This window comes from Lygodium microphyllum, chromosome 17 (assembly GCF_053477565.2).
Source record: "Lygodium microphyllum isolate KBCC chromosome 17, Lygodium_microphyllum_v1.1.10, whole genome shotgun sequence".
Taxonomy (NCBI): domain Eukaryota; kingdom Viridiplantae; phylum Streptophyta; class Polypodiopsida; order Schizaeales; family Lygodiaceae; genus Lygodium; species Lygodium microphyllum.
The window spans coordinates 102671684-102686755 of NC_141151.1; the positions used below are offsets into that span (position 1 = coordinate 102671684).

At 42.5% G+C, this 15072-nt stretch overlaps 1 protein-coding gene across 2 annotated transcripts; it reads right to left on the reverse strand.

The window, feature by feature from the left end:
• Positions 1-9299: 9299 nt before the first annotated feature.
• LOC148022208 (pentatricopeptide repeat-containing protein At4g13650-like) lies at positions 9300-14583 on the reverse strand. Of its 2 annotated transcripts, XM_087697855.1 has the most exons (2): positions 14113-14583; positions 9301-14029 (listed from the first exon to the last, which is right to left on the reverse strand). In XM_087697855.1, the coding sequence occupies exon 2, from the start codon at positions 13977-13979 to the stop codon at positions 11757-11759; it is 2223 nt and encodes a 740-aa protein (XP_087553981.1). In that variant the 5' UTR covers positions 13980-14029; positions 14113-14583; the 3' UTR covers positions 9301-11756. The 2 variants fall into 2 exon arrangements, with proteins under 2 accessions (XP_087553980.1, XP_087553981.1); XM_087697854.1 differs by having other exon boundaries at positions 9300-14583.
• Between the last annotated feature and the right edge of the window lie 489 nt (positions 14584-15072).

Here is a 15072-nt window from a genome sequence, read left to right on the forward strand (position 1 = left end):
TGTTTCCATTGGCTCTGAAAGGGGGATAAAATACTAGGACACCTGGCTAGAATTTTGCCAGATCACTCCTCCTTCATCTCCCAATTCAGAGTGCTGTTCATTGCCTCAAAATTGCGATCACGCATCGCGCGATTTCGCCAATTTTTCCTTTTACATAAAATCCTTCCAAAATGGATAAAAGCTACATGCTTTATTCTACACGTCATCCTATTCTGAAAGTTGTCTATAGTTCTTGGTTTTTTACAAGAGATAATATCTAAAATATCAAAAATTGGCTAAACTTGTCCAAAAATCTAATATTTTTAAACCATCCATACTAGCAACACTAACATTAATGATTAAAATGGCATTGGCTCTCTAGATCAATAAGAAAGCCGCACTCTAGAGTTTTTCACACAGTGTGCGTGTAGCAGCACGACATCCACCCCCTCCTAACCTGCACATCCTCCAGCATGTGCCAAAATCTTATGGATTTGCAATGCCAGAAGAAGTATCCTCTGCCATGTCAATGTCTTCATCTTCTACCTCTTCTTCTTCCATATTCTCATGTTCACGCTCAGTATCCAACTCCTTCAACTCATATGTTGAAGTCTCCCTATGTTTAAAGAGCTCGATACATTTTTCAACTACTGGAATCCTTAGAGCTGTCCCATCCATCTCATTTAATGCATAGGTAGCATTGCCAAAAACAAACTTTACCACATACGGACCAAACCACTATTTTGCCATCTTCCCGACTGACACTATGCTGATTTTTCAAGCTGTTGTCATAAACTAGCACCTAGTCCCTTTCTTGTATAGCTCGTGGTCGAAGTCTATGTCGCTTGTCAAACCTCTTATTGTTCTTGATCCTTGCATTCTTCAACTTTTTCATGGCTATCTCAATGTCTTCAGGTCTTCTTTCTAACTGTCTAATGTGTATGACCAACAACTCTTCTCTATTCAAATCCTCTTTCCATGGTAGAACACTCCAAGTAGCAATAGTCTCCTCAATAGGCATGATTGGCTATTGTCCATACATTAATTCAGTGGGCATATACCCTATAACTGCAGTATGAGTGGTCCTATCAACCCATAAAGCAAAGGGTGGCCAAGAACTCTTTTATCTTGCCCTTGCATGACTTTGCTAATGCCTTAATGATAGGCTGATGACCTCTTTCACTTTTTCCATTTGCTTTAGGATTGTAGGCTGAAGTTAAAGCCATCTTGATACCCAATCGTGAAAAGAAGTCATGAGCCTCATCCACATCCAATTCTCCTCTATCAGCAACCACTTTACCAGCACAACCATACCTGCAAAAGACTTCTTCCAATAAGAACCTGCAAACAGCTTGAGTAGTCTTTGTATTAAGAGCTTGAACTTTCACTCGATTTGTCAAGTCTTCTCGTGCAAGCACAAGATATCTCATATTCCATAAACCTGTAGGCATGGTAACCAAATCAACTACCCATTTGTAATGCATAGACAATGGATAGGTCAGTTGCAACCCATCTCTATGCTTTACCATGGAATACATTTGACAGACATTGCATGATTCCACATAATGCTCCACATCTTTATACATGTTTTGCCACTAATACTTCTCTTTGATCTTGGCAAGTGTGCTCCGAATTCCTCTATGTCCATTCCATATGCTTTCATGAAACTCCTGCATCACCTGTTGTTGAGAAGCCCTATCTCCCAATACACGTACTGGAGCTCCTCTCTTTTTCTTTGCATGCTTGCATAAATATCAATCTTTTAAGAAAAACCTATAACCTTTTCTTTTAATCATTTTGAATTCAACTTCAGACCACTCAGCCTTCTTTGTCATGAGGCTAAGATATTGGCCTATTTTCAGCCAATTATCCTCATACAACTCTTTCAAAAATTGTGTTCTCATTGAAGCATAACACTGATGATGCTTTCTCTCTATTGCCCATCTCTTCTCCATGATTGTAAGCTCTTTTCTTACTGCTGAAATTCCTGTTACAATAGTTGTACTTGTAGTAATAGCAATTGCATACTCATTCCCTGATGTCATAAAGTCATTTTCAGCACCTATCATGTCATTTTCTTCATCTTCCATCAGCTCTCTTCATCTTCAAACCTTGCTCGTGAAAGCATGTTAGCCACGAGGTTTTCTTTACCTGCAATATGTTGAAAATCAAGGTTAAGCGACTTTATATATGCAATCCACCGTAACATGGCAATATCAAGAGTTGAGAAATTTGCTATCATGTCCAATAGAGGTAAACAATCAGTCTCTATCACTACATGAGCTCCCATAAAGTACTCCCTATCGCACTTAAGGGCTGTCACTACACCCCAAAGCTCTCTTTTGACTTGAGAATACCGCCATTGCTATTCATTGAGGACCTTTGCTCTAAACCGAATGGCATACCTATTCCCATAAGCATCATCCTAACCCACTGCCCAACCAATGCCAATTGGGCTTGTATCCACAATGAGAATAATAGGCTGCCCATTCTCATAATTTGCTCTCTTTAGTGTTGGGGATGAAATCAATAAGCTCTTTAACTTCTGAATTGCCTTCATATGTTGTTTATCCCACAAAAACTTTTTTCCTTTTCTCAAGAGTTGATATAAACTTTCAGCAACATGAGCGAAATGCGGAATCCATATCAAGTAAAAGACACATGCACCCAAAAATCTTCTCACCTCGGATACATTCGAACATGTCTCTTGCATCTTTCTTATGGCATCAATCTTTACTGGTGAGGGATTTCTTCCTTATGGTCCACACATGTTCCCAACAACTAATACTTCCTCCACTCCAAAAACTGACTTTTCTCCTAACAGAGTCAAATGCACTTCTTCAAGATGGCTCAAATCCTATCACAATCAGCAATATGATTAGCCACAAATCTTTTACATCCATGCTCATTCAACTCTTCATTATTCTCATGGATATCACACCCTTTGATTGGCACATCATCAAGAAAGGGTAAGGTCAAGTGAGGAATATACTCCCTCAAAACTTTATGCATAGCATTCATCATATGCGCCATTGAATTGGTTGCTCCCTGTGGAAGTGTACACATCCTAACTAATCCAAGTGGTGTCTTTATGATAGTGATATCCCAACTTTCTAATGCAAGCTAGAACTGATCATATTTTGAATATAAATCTCCCATAAAGTAAAATTCCTTGCCTGCAAATGCTTCTGCAAATTCATCCACTATCAGGCCTGATCCAACATTCTTAATGGTGACCTTATTAATTGATTGTAAATCCTGTATAAACCTCAAATAACCATTCTTCTTTGGAACAACAAACCACTGATTCGAATATGGAGCTGAAGAGGGCTCCAAAATCTGTATTCTGATCTTCTCATTCAAAAGCTCCAGCAGCATCTTAAGCAAATATGCCCGAGGTACTGGAATAGGTTTTAAATTCCATGGCACATGAGGTATTGTAAAGATCACCACAGGTGCAACTATGGTCACCAGATCAACATATCCAATTTCATCTGGCTGAAACGCAAAGGCCTTCCCATGCCTTGCCAACATTTGTAAGAAACAAGCTCTTTTTGCAAGGCAAAAGAAAGCTTGTATCACCGATTTTCAGCTTTTGTAAAGTTTCAGTTGTAAATTTATGTCCTACTCCATGTGGATCTCGTAAACTAGGCTGTTGAGTCACTTTTTCAGCCAGCCCATCACTTTTAGGTGGTAAAGGCAAAGCCACAGGCTTAACCTTCTTTGCAACAGTTTTGTACTTTGTATCCACCCTCGTTTCAACCCTGTTTTGCAGCCCATAACATTCATGCTCAGCAAACTCTTGAATAACTTCACGCATCTCTAAAGTATCAACATAAATAACCTCTTTTTCTACCCTATTTTCAGCATTAATTGCTGCAAAAATTTCAGCCACTATATCAACATCAATCAGTCCTGAAAACAGCCCTGAAATATCTTCATTTGCAACCATCAAATCTGCAGAACAGTTTACATACATTAGACTTGAGTAGATTGTTGGAAGAATGTACAAGGGATTTAGCAGAGGCTATACATGGATTGGCCATGTATGCATTCCCACACACCTTGCCCCGATGTAGACCCACACAATCTACTGCTTCCCAAAATAGCTGGTATGATGATGAGTGTAGATTCACCCGAGCTCGCTTACAGAGAGAAGTGGAGCTAGGCACTCAGACACATCGCCAAGCAAAGGCGTTCTTCAAACGCCTTGTGCAGACGAAGAAATGAAACTACTTAGCAAAAGCAGAAGCAAAAATATATTAGCTATTTTTGGGGTGGGGTAGCAAGAGTGCATGGAAGATGTTTCATGAAAGACAAGCCCCCATACAGATTACATCACCAGATGCTCAGCTTGACTATGGGAGATAGATGTATGACCTGCTAGGACAGCCACCTATGCAACCCCCACAAGCTTATAGGCCAACACAATGGTCTTTCTTCACATGGAAAATGGTTAGGGATGCAATTTATAGATTACAAAAAAGAAGGGCACAGGATGAGGATGGACTAGTAGCAGAACATTTCTCACATGCTTGTGACATATTAGCACCCATGTTAGCACATAGGTTCAATAGAGCAGTACGTGAAGGTTTCCCTATGAGTTGGTTAGACAATACTATAATTCCTCTATTTAAAAGTGGTGATCCCCTGATTCCTAGCAACTACAGGACTATCATGATCGGTCATTTGGCCAAGATATATGGATCTATATTGGAGCATGAACTCAGTGAGTGGGCTAAAATGCAAGGCAAGAGAGCACAACAGGCATGTTTTAGATGAGGATATACCATGCTGGACCATATTCTCACACTTAGAGAAATTATTGAGGAGGGTCAAACCTGAGACAAGAGGATATTTTGTTGCTTTGTAGACTTTCGCAAAGCTTTTGATACAGTGCCTCGTACATGCATCATGGAGAGATTGCAGGACATTGGAGTACCAGAGGGTATACGATGGGGTGTCTATGCATTATATTATATGAGGCAGTGACAAGTCACGTATGAGCACCTGGGGGGCTATCAGAGAGGATTGACAGTACCATAGGAGTGAAACAAGGATGTCCACTTTCACCCACATTGTTTGGTCTATACATAGATGAAGTGTCTAATTACATAGACTGAAGAGGAGGAGCTGGAGCCAGCCTAGCAAGGGTGCTGATACCAATATTACTGTATGCATATGATATTGTTCTCATTTCAGATTCACCGGAGGGATTGCAGTGCCATCTAGATCATAGGGGCACTCGAGAGTTAATGTGTTCACATACAGTTCCAGGAGCCCCGCACCAAACTCTGGTTGTTTGACACCCTAGTCATACCTACATCACTATATGGAGCAGAGGTATGGGGTTGTAGCTTGTACCATAGGCGTCTTAGCCCACTCACTGATTAGATTGGAGTAGAGAGGGATTATTATGATGGTTGGGATAGCATGGAAAGGCCATTGATCATGATGATAGCACGCATGATTAGGATTAAGCCCTCCACCCCACATCCCATTGTCAGAGCAAAGCTAGGGGCAACTCCTATAGTTACGGAGGCACTCTTCAGGGCAGTGACCTTTTGGCACAGACAATGGAAACTTCCACACCATAGATACTCTAGATTGGCACTAACCTCATCTAGACAACTAGCAGCAAAAGGCGATAAGAAATGTTGGTTTTCACAGATGGCTATTTGGATGAGCCTACATGGTTTGGATATTGACTGTCTTCCACCTTTGGATTATAGCCTTGATTGCCCTACACTTTGTCTCAGCCGTTCAGAGCTGAACTAGGTGATCAAAGCTAATATCTTGAGAATTGAGACAGCAAGGACATGGATCCATCCACCACTCCCTCTAGGATCGAGGATGGAGTTCTATAGGAGTCATTTCTTGTGTCTCTCTAATGATGGTTTCACTATTCGGCCAGCATATATGGACACCCATCTCTCCCATAGCATACAGGTTGCTATCGGACAAATTCACACCTCCTCACATAGGCTTCAGATGGAGACAGGAAGATGGACAAATACCCTAGCAAAGGATAGGACTTGCCAGCTTTGTGGTCGAGAGCCTGAGACAAAGGAGCACTACATATGCAGATGCACAGTATACTATGATATACGAGGACAATACCACTGCCTCTTCCGTGATGGATTTGAACCCCTTCGTCGTGTCATGGAGTATGAGGACCAGAGATGCCTAGGTCTTTTCCTCCTGGAGCTTGAGAGGCGTTGAACTGCAGTACTGCGAGATAGGAGGCCAACTCATCGAGAGGGACACACACACACAGAGCAATGACAGACTTCTTCTACAGAGCCGACCCTACTGACACTATCAGCCTAGTAGAGACAGAGCCACCCCGCCAAACACCTTACAGGCCATGCCGTGGAGTCGTATTGGATAGAGCCATTTCCCTTCGTTGAGCATGACGACCCCGTCTACCAGGACCACGTTTGAGGAGGCCACACCATAGTCGGATTAGAGCCATTATCATGAGACACCAAAGACTCACCACCAGGCATATCAATGAAGTAGCTAGGGGCCACATCATAGCTGAGATCATGTGCAGATCTTGAGATCAGCTACTACAGCCCATAGTCTCCACCACACTTTTGTACATGGTCCTATCAGATCTGGTTCTCCTTTCCTTTCCTTTCCTTTTCTATCGATGGAACAACACTACACATGGTTCAACCCTAGTATAGTCCCATCGTATAGTTATTTTCAATATTGTTTCATAGGTCACCCACTTATTTGTAATGTTATCTTTACCTTACTGATGAGACGACATTAGACATGAATGTACTCTGGATTTTCTCATAGGCCATATTGGCCTTATGTAGATGTTAATATATCTTTCTTTCTTTCTTTCTTTCTTTCTTAGATAGTTTGAGTCTGTGTTTAGCTACACATCCTAGTGTGATAAAATTATGGGTGGCTCCTATGTCTACCATGATTGCTTGATCCCCTTCACTCACTCTTCCCTTAAGGTATAAGTATTGTACTGTTGCTACTTGAGCCGCCATGGATTGGTGACAAGCACTAACTCTCCTCTCCCCACCTTTGGGTGGTCCAGACTCTCTTCACATCCACTAGGGATTTCCTGGATGCGCAAGGATTATGGATCCTCTCCTCCATAAACACTAGTGACTACTACCCTAGACCCGCTTGTTGAGGCTGTATCTTCCATGGGAGATCTATTTTGATAATGGGATCCCCTACGCTTGAAACATCCAACCCCTATGGTTGAGGCTTGGGGTCTCCACCACGATGTGTTCGATCCAACAGACCCATAAGATACACTCGGGTTCGGTCTATAGTGGTTCTTTCCCCATCGTCCAAGTGCTTCTCTTAGCACCAAGACTAATTGTGACGCAGCTGGGGTTATTCCTAAGAATTGACCCCGAATCTCTAGGATGGGACCTCTGGGGGGATTGGGTCTTAGGGTCCAAAAGTTGGTGGCAAGGTTGGTATTGAATCTAGCTTGGCTCCCTTGGGTTGTCCTCCTCCCTTCTAGATCGACTAGTCTTTCAGCCATCCTTATGGCCTCAGCTAAGCTGGTTGGTTCATGTCTTTCCACGCCTCTCTTGGCCCGCTCTTGCATGCCAATCAAAAATCCATGTAACTTTGTATCGATGTCCATGTTGGGTAGCTGCAACATCAACTATCTATACTTGCTAACATATTATTTTATCTTTCCTTGTATTTTCTTGAGATTTCTCCACTTATCTCTAGCTTTGAATTTTTCCATCTTTGGTATGAAGTAGTCTTTTAGTTCTTCTTGGAGTTCTTCTCGTGAAAAGATAGTGCCTCCTTGCTCCTGTTCCAACAGGTACCAGCTAGCAACATCCTCCTCTAAGTAGATGACTACCACTTCTCCCTTCCTGTCTTCAGTGATCCGAGCATACTTTAAGTATCTATCTACCTCTGCAATCCATTTCTTCAGAATCCACCCGTCTCTCTCCTTTGTATTTGGTGGATTAGGGCATTTTAAACTTACCATAGTCATCTTCTAAACTCTCACTCTCCTCGTCTTCCTTATTGTTTTACCTTTTTTCTTTCTTCTTGTCCTTCTTCTTGCTTTCTACTTTAACTACCTTCTCTTGTCTTTCCTTGTGTTCTACGCTCTCCAAGATGTCTCCTCTCTAGCTAGCCTATCTGCCAATCTATCCATCTCTTCTTGCAGTTTATGTCTAGAGTCAATGCGACATGGGGCAATGCGACGCGGATCGTCGCGACATAGGGTGCCATGATGTGGGTCGTCACGATACGATCTTGGAGCACTAGATCTCCTCTCCTGCTTCCGTGAGCACTTCTTCACTCTTAGCAAGAGTTGCTTTGATACGAAGTATAATGCACTGCACTCAATCACTCACTTAACACGGCACAAAAAGGTAACACGATATGTGAGAGCAAGGTATACTCTTGTATTATTCAATGAAAGAAACAATACAACATAGGCACATCACAGGACTACACCCTCGTGACACCACACATGCGAGGGTTCACCATTGGGTAGGGAATCACATGTAGAGTGAAAACCAAGCAGAACTCACTGTCACTACTACTCCCTATATATGTGTTTCTAGTAGCAACACCAAGGTACAGCTACAAAGCCCTTATAGCATGGGTCGATGAGTGGAGGGTGGTGTGACAAATTGGGAAAGGAAGGGGAAGGGAAGGGGGTGTGTGCAGCATAGTGATGACGCATGAAGGGGAAGGAGAGATGATGGGGCTATGGAGGTAAGGGGACAGGTGGAGGGCCGCGACTGCCCTGTGGTGGTGGAGGCAGTCGCTGTTGTAGGGGGGCTCTATTTGGTGGAGTGCCCCAGTGCAACCACCTGCCCTTAGCTAAGGCTGTTAGGGCTATCTGGCCTATGGGTTCCTATCTGCCTCCTGCCCTGACATTGCTGGACTCTAGTAAAGCCATCATCCTCAACTATACATCCGAAGGCCTGATGCCCAAACCGATGGCAACGAAGACACTATCTAAGTCACCCTGTCACTATGATTTGCTATTGGAACACATGACTTTCTCAATCACAAGGAACTTAGGGATCTTCTTGGGGTTCAATACCACCACCCATATCTTCTAGACCTCAGTCACCCGTTGGTAGGTGAATTCGGTAGTCAGCCTCTAACAACCCCCAAGACAACACCACAGGATAAAGACCAAGGAACTCACCTCAACAAAACCCACGAGACGGCACCACTGAACACATAATCAAGAATTTCTTATCACTCACTCCTCACTAAGACTTCAGCTCAACACTTAAATAGTTCAAAACTTCAAGCTCTGATTTTACCACTTTTAGAGAGAATCTGACGCTGAAACAACCATGGTAGAGACTCTGACAATACGAGCTTTTAGATTCACACAACTCCTATTTTTTAGGGGATGGCCATCCCATGCAGCAAACTGCCCCACAAAGCGTGATTGCTTCAAGCAATACAAAATCAGTCGTAGATCTCTGCTCTTCCTTCCTCAAAGAGCACACAAATACAAACCAAATACACAGGTAATCAAAGCTTTACACGGCAAATTTTCATGCCCATTCAACGCTTCAAGCATTTCACTATTGAAGACATTTCATTACAGCATCAAAACAGAGCTTGCACTGATATAGCAATGGATAATCATGATGACTTTCATGGGAAACCAAGTTGGTGTTGTAGAAGCTGCTGAATTCACCTATTTCCTCATAGAGCACAGAAACTGCTTCATGAAACGTTACACAAAACAATTCATAACTTTTTAACCGGACCTTGGATGGCCAAGCTTCAAAAAGGAAAGTTGTAGCTCTCTTTCCAATCTATAATTCTCTAGAACAACTCAGAGCCAAATTCTTTGATCTGCTGCCCTGAAACAGCTCTGCACAGTCTGCAGTCATAAATTCTTGCATGCTCTATACAACAAACACAAATACTCTGTTCCAAAAGTACAATCTTGCATTGATGAAGAGTTGTGGGAGCTTCGAACTTTACAAACACTGATCCATTATTTCTCGGGGACTCAAAATCGGAAACGAGAACACATTTTCTTCTCTTCCTGCATGAAGCGCGTGTCTCAAAACTGAAATATCTCAACCACGTGTCGAACATGCATGGTACCACTTGGAATTTCCATTTATCAACCCGACTCCCGCTACAGTTAAGTGTGAGAAAGACAAGAAAATGATATTTGCATGTGTTATCCCACTTGACTTCATGAAGCATCATGTCCCCAGTCGCTCATTTTTACTCACCACCGTCACCACATCAACAGAGGAGGGGGGAAGGGCCATGTCAAAGAAGGTGCCCAAGTTCTCCATCAGTGAACATTCTCTCCCATTGATATCACCCACACTATCCTCCATGCCCAAAACTGGCTTATTCCTTCCACACCTTGATCTTTTAAGGCTGGGCTTCAGGTTTACAATTACAGAGCCAAAAATAACTTGCCAAAAGTACACACCCACAATAGATGGTCCAGATAGCTCACATTCAAGAAAAAAAGATGCATACAGATCCAATACTGGTCTATATTTACAAAAAAAACAGAGAAAAAGGAAGCAAGGAGCAAGGAGCTAGCCGCTCTTTTCACCCCTAACAAACTCTAGCAGAAGACAGACATTGCCACCTTGCTTTCAACATTTGCAAATCAAAGAATCCAGCCCACTACAATAAGGCTTAGTCTTGCATGGAACATCAATGTATCATCTGTAAATGAATAGACCTAAATTGAAATGTTTCCCTTACATGTACATTTATACATCTGTAAGGATCGTACATGAAACCATTGTGTGCAGTATGTGTGCACCAAATGGGCTTGCATGCTTGCAAGATATCACCAAACTTGACCATGGCGTAAGACAAACAACTTTACAAGCTGCAAATGCTTATAAAACTACCAGAACTGACCTGCACTCAGGAACTGTACTGGGTGTAACCTGTCCCAACTGTGCAGATTTCAACTTCATCGAATGTCCATGATATATTTGAAAGAATACCAATCACCATGACCTGAGACAGTTTTACAAACTGAACTGCCTTTCCCACCAATGATTGAGTCAAGGTTTATTCAGATGGCCCACACAAACAATTTTTAGCAGTTATTATCCAAGCATATGATATATGCTGGCTTGTGTGCCACTTGTATGCCTCATATGCCAATCTATGGTTGTAACGTGCAGTGCACCAAAGGGTGCACCTTAAAGGGGTGGGACATGGGACATGGGACATGTACACACTTCATTGTAAGATTGCTTTGCATGTGTGAGAGAGAGGAGACTTGAATGCATTGCATGTGACATCTATTCATGTGCTAGTTGTATCTCTTTGATCATTGCTAGTGTATTCATTACCCCATTTGGTTGTGTCTCCTGTGCTCTTTGCATTCTTTGATTGTCATCTTGTTGTTCTTTTGGTTCTGTTTTTTTACAATATTGTGACAACAATGAACATGCTACAGTCCCACCCTGTTGTAATGACTCAATGAATGAAGATTGACTTAAAAGTCTCTTGGCAATATATCCTGCCAGCCAACACTTTACTGGTTGCTGCTGTAACTGCCCAGTGTATCAGGTCTTCCACGCTAAACCTGAATAACCGCATTGGACACGTGCTCTTTAGGTTCATACAACCTGTGGGAATAGGTAGACTCCTCTTCACCCTACAATGATGACCCATCCTGGCCGATACTCCAACGACCTAAACCACTGGAGGCCAATGTGTTTTCAAAACACTGAGAGAATGGAGCATCATTTCAATCGTGGATATTCGAATCTAGTGTTGCTAAAAGCATGCCTGGTTCATTCATCTGCTGAAAATAGGTTTGACAGCAGAACATAGGTCATTGGACTTGATGAGGCAGAATCAAGCATATGTGCTGCACAACACTTTCCCCTCTCCACATCACCATGCAGTTTGCAGGCACCCAGTAAAGCTGGCCAAAAACTTGAGTCATATTTAGCACCCACTTTGGTAACTAGATGTTCTGCCTCATCCAACCCTCCAGCCCGTCCAAGCAGATCAATCATGCAAACATAGTGTTCAACCATGGGCATCATTCCATGATCCACCCACATGGAGGCAAAACACATAATACCCTCCTTCAATCGGCCTCCATGGCTGCAGGCAGACAGCAAACTGACAAAGGTCACTGAATCTGGCTCCAATCCCTCACCTAGCATCTGATTAAAAAGTTTGATAGCCTTTTCAGCATATCCATATTGGGCATAAGCTGCAATTAGGGCACTCCAAGAATATTCATTGCATGCCAACATGCTATTGAATGTGGCCCATGCTAGTTCTACAGCGCCACATTTGCCATACATGTTGATCAAAGCATTTCCCAATATAGTATCGGATTCCAAACCATTATCCTTGATGCATGAATGAAGCATCTGACCCACCATAAAGGCTGCCGTATCTGCACATGAACTCAGAAGACTCACAAAGGTTACCTCGTTGGGCTTAACACCTTCATACTGCATTTCAATACACAAATCAAAGGCCTCCTGATCAAGACCATGCTCTACACAGTATGTAATCATACTATTCCATGAAATAACATCACGAACTTGCATCCCATCAAGTAAGAACCGGGCTTCTCTCAAAGCCCCACACTTTCCATACATACTAAGAAGAGCATTCCCTGCAGCAACATCTATCTCCAACCCTTCAAGAACTATGCAATTATGAACCTTTTGGCCCTCTTCTAAAGCTTCCATACCAGAACACACACTCAAGATATATGAGAATGTTATGATGTCTGGTCTCAAACCCTCTTGCCACATAGTTTTAAAGAGCTGAAGTGACTCTTCGCCATATCCTTGCTGAAAATAAGCAGTGATCATACATGTCCAAGACACCACATCATGGTTGCGTAATGTCCCAAAAACAGAAAGGGCATCATCTATTGCACCACACTTTCCATATATGTTGATCAGGGCATTGCCAACCATGACATCAGAGTCTAACCCATTGTCACATATGCTCCCATGAATTATCTTCACCTCTTCTAGCATTTTCGATTTGTCAATAGTTGTTAGCAGGCTTGCATATGCAGTCAGAATGACTACAAACGTGACACTATTGGGTTTTACACCTTGACACTGCATTTGACCAAAAATCTCAAGGGCTTCCTTTCCTTTTCCTTGTCGCTCATAGGCACCAATCATGCTTGTCCATGCAATTACATCACGGTGACTTAGACTGTCAAACACTGCACGTGCATCTTGGAGAGCACCACACTTACCGTACATGTTTACTAGGGCTGTTCCTAACACTCTTGATGCATGCACATTTCCAAGTGTACCTTCAGCCTTAATGATGAGAATATGGATTTCTTTACCTCGTTTCAAGTCTTCTAACAATGCACATGCACTCAAAATGCTGATTAACGTCACATGATCAGGATTCACTCCTCCCCCACACATTTCTTGAAATAATTCAATGGCCGCTTTGGCATGCCCTTGCTGAGCATGAACTGAAATGATAGTATTCCAAGATACCAAATCACGAAAATGCATTCTGATGAAAACAAAATATGCATCCTTCACAGCACCAAGCTTGCCATACATGTTAATCAAGGCATTTTGCACAATGATATCTTCGTGAAACCCACTGCCAATTGTGTGCATATGGATCTCTGAACATTTCGATTTATCTAAAACACTTCCAGTTGCAACAAGGGACAGAAACGTAACGCGGTTTGGTTTTGTGCCTTCCTCTTGCATCTCTCTGAACAACTGGAGAGCTGTTGCCTGTTGACCTTCCTCGGTATATGCAGTGATCATGGTATTCCATGACACAACATTGCGAACAGGCATGTCCAGAAATATTGAGTGTGCATCATCCACACAATGACACCTTGCATACATACTTACAAGTGCAGTTCCAACAATCACATCTGACTCAAAGCCAAAACGTTTGATGGACTCGTGGACCATCTTTCCTTGCTCTATGTCTTTACATGCTTTGAGAATGCTGATATGAGTGACCTTATCAGGTGTTACACCTTCCAGCTGCATCTTCTCAAACAAATGCAGGGCTTCCGCACTAAGCCCATGCTGGCAAAAGGCTGTGATCAAAAGAGTCCACGAGATGACATCAGGGAGATGAATTCGTCCAAAAGCGAAAAAAGCAGAATCAACGTCATTGCACCTGCTGTACATGCTGATTAGGGAATTTCCCACAGAAACTAGTTGCTCAAAACCGTGACTGACAACGCATGTATGCAAGAATTCGCTCTCCACCAGGGTAATCGGATGCTTCAGGAGTCGCGCAATGGCCTCAAGATCACATTGTGCTGCTGCTATCTCCAATTGTGGTAAGATATATGGAGATTGGCTGCCATTGACGATGGGAGGGGTTTTCTCAGCCAATTCCTCTGCTGATAGTGCTGTCTCTCTTGCATACACAGAAGAGTCCATAAGCGCGCATTTTTTCATTTGGTTTGGCGAGTCGAAGCGATCGGATCTGATTGCGGGAGAAGGTGAACCCGTCTGGGAAAGTGAATGAGGTTGATGAATAGTGTGATAGTAGCTCGGCTGCACGAGAGCCATAGCCACAGACGTCGACAAGCATGCTTGCTACTGGCAAAGACAGCTTGGGATCATCCGTAAGACGCACATAAAAATTTGAAGGAAGCTTATGAACTTATTGATTTATCTAAATCTTTATATGTACATATATGCATTTTTTAATGTGTGTGTCTTTATGTATATGTTGTAGAGAAGTATAAACTAGACAAATGGATTTTTATATTCTTTAAATAATTTGTTTTATCTTCGGTGTGCTACTTTCTTTTATCCTAATTATGGTCTCTTTTACATTTGCAAGTTTAATAACAATTGCTTTGGAAAAGTCTCTCAACTTAGAAGTGTGGGCTAGATCCCTTTGGTGATGCTAAAAGTCTATTTAGAAATACACATACATATATGAGAGAGAGAGAGAGAGAGAGAGAGAGAGAGAGAGTGTGTGTGTGTGTGTACGCATGCACACCTATGTGTGGGTGGGCGTGCGTGGGTGGGTGGTGCATGTAAAAGATGGTCAAATTGTTGAAATGTAAGGGCCTACTTTAGTTGAGGAGATTTGTGGAAAGGAGCCATGCCACTAGCATTC

Bases quoted from the DNA above. Each gene is read 5' to 3' on its own strand.
- LOC148022208 (XM_087697854.1), bottom strand. From the start codon at position 14,513: ATGGCTCTCGTGCAGCCGAGCTACTATCACACTATTCATCAACCTCAT.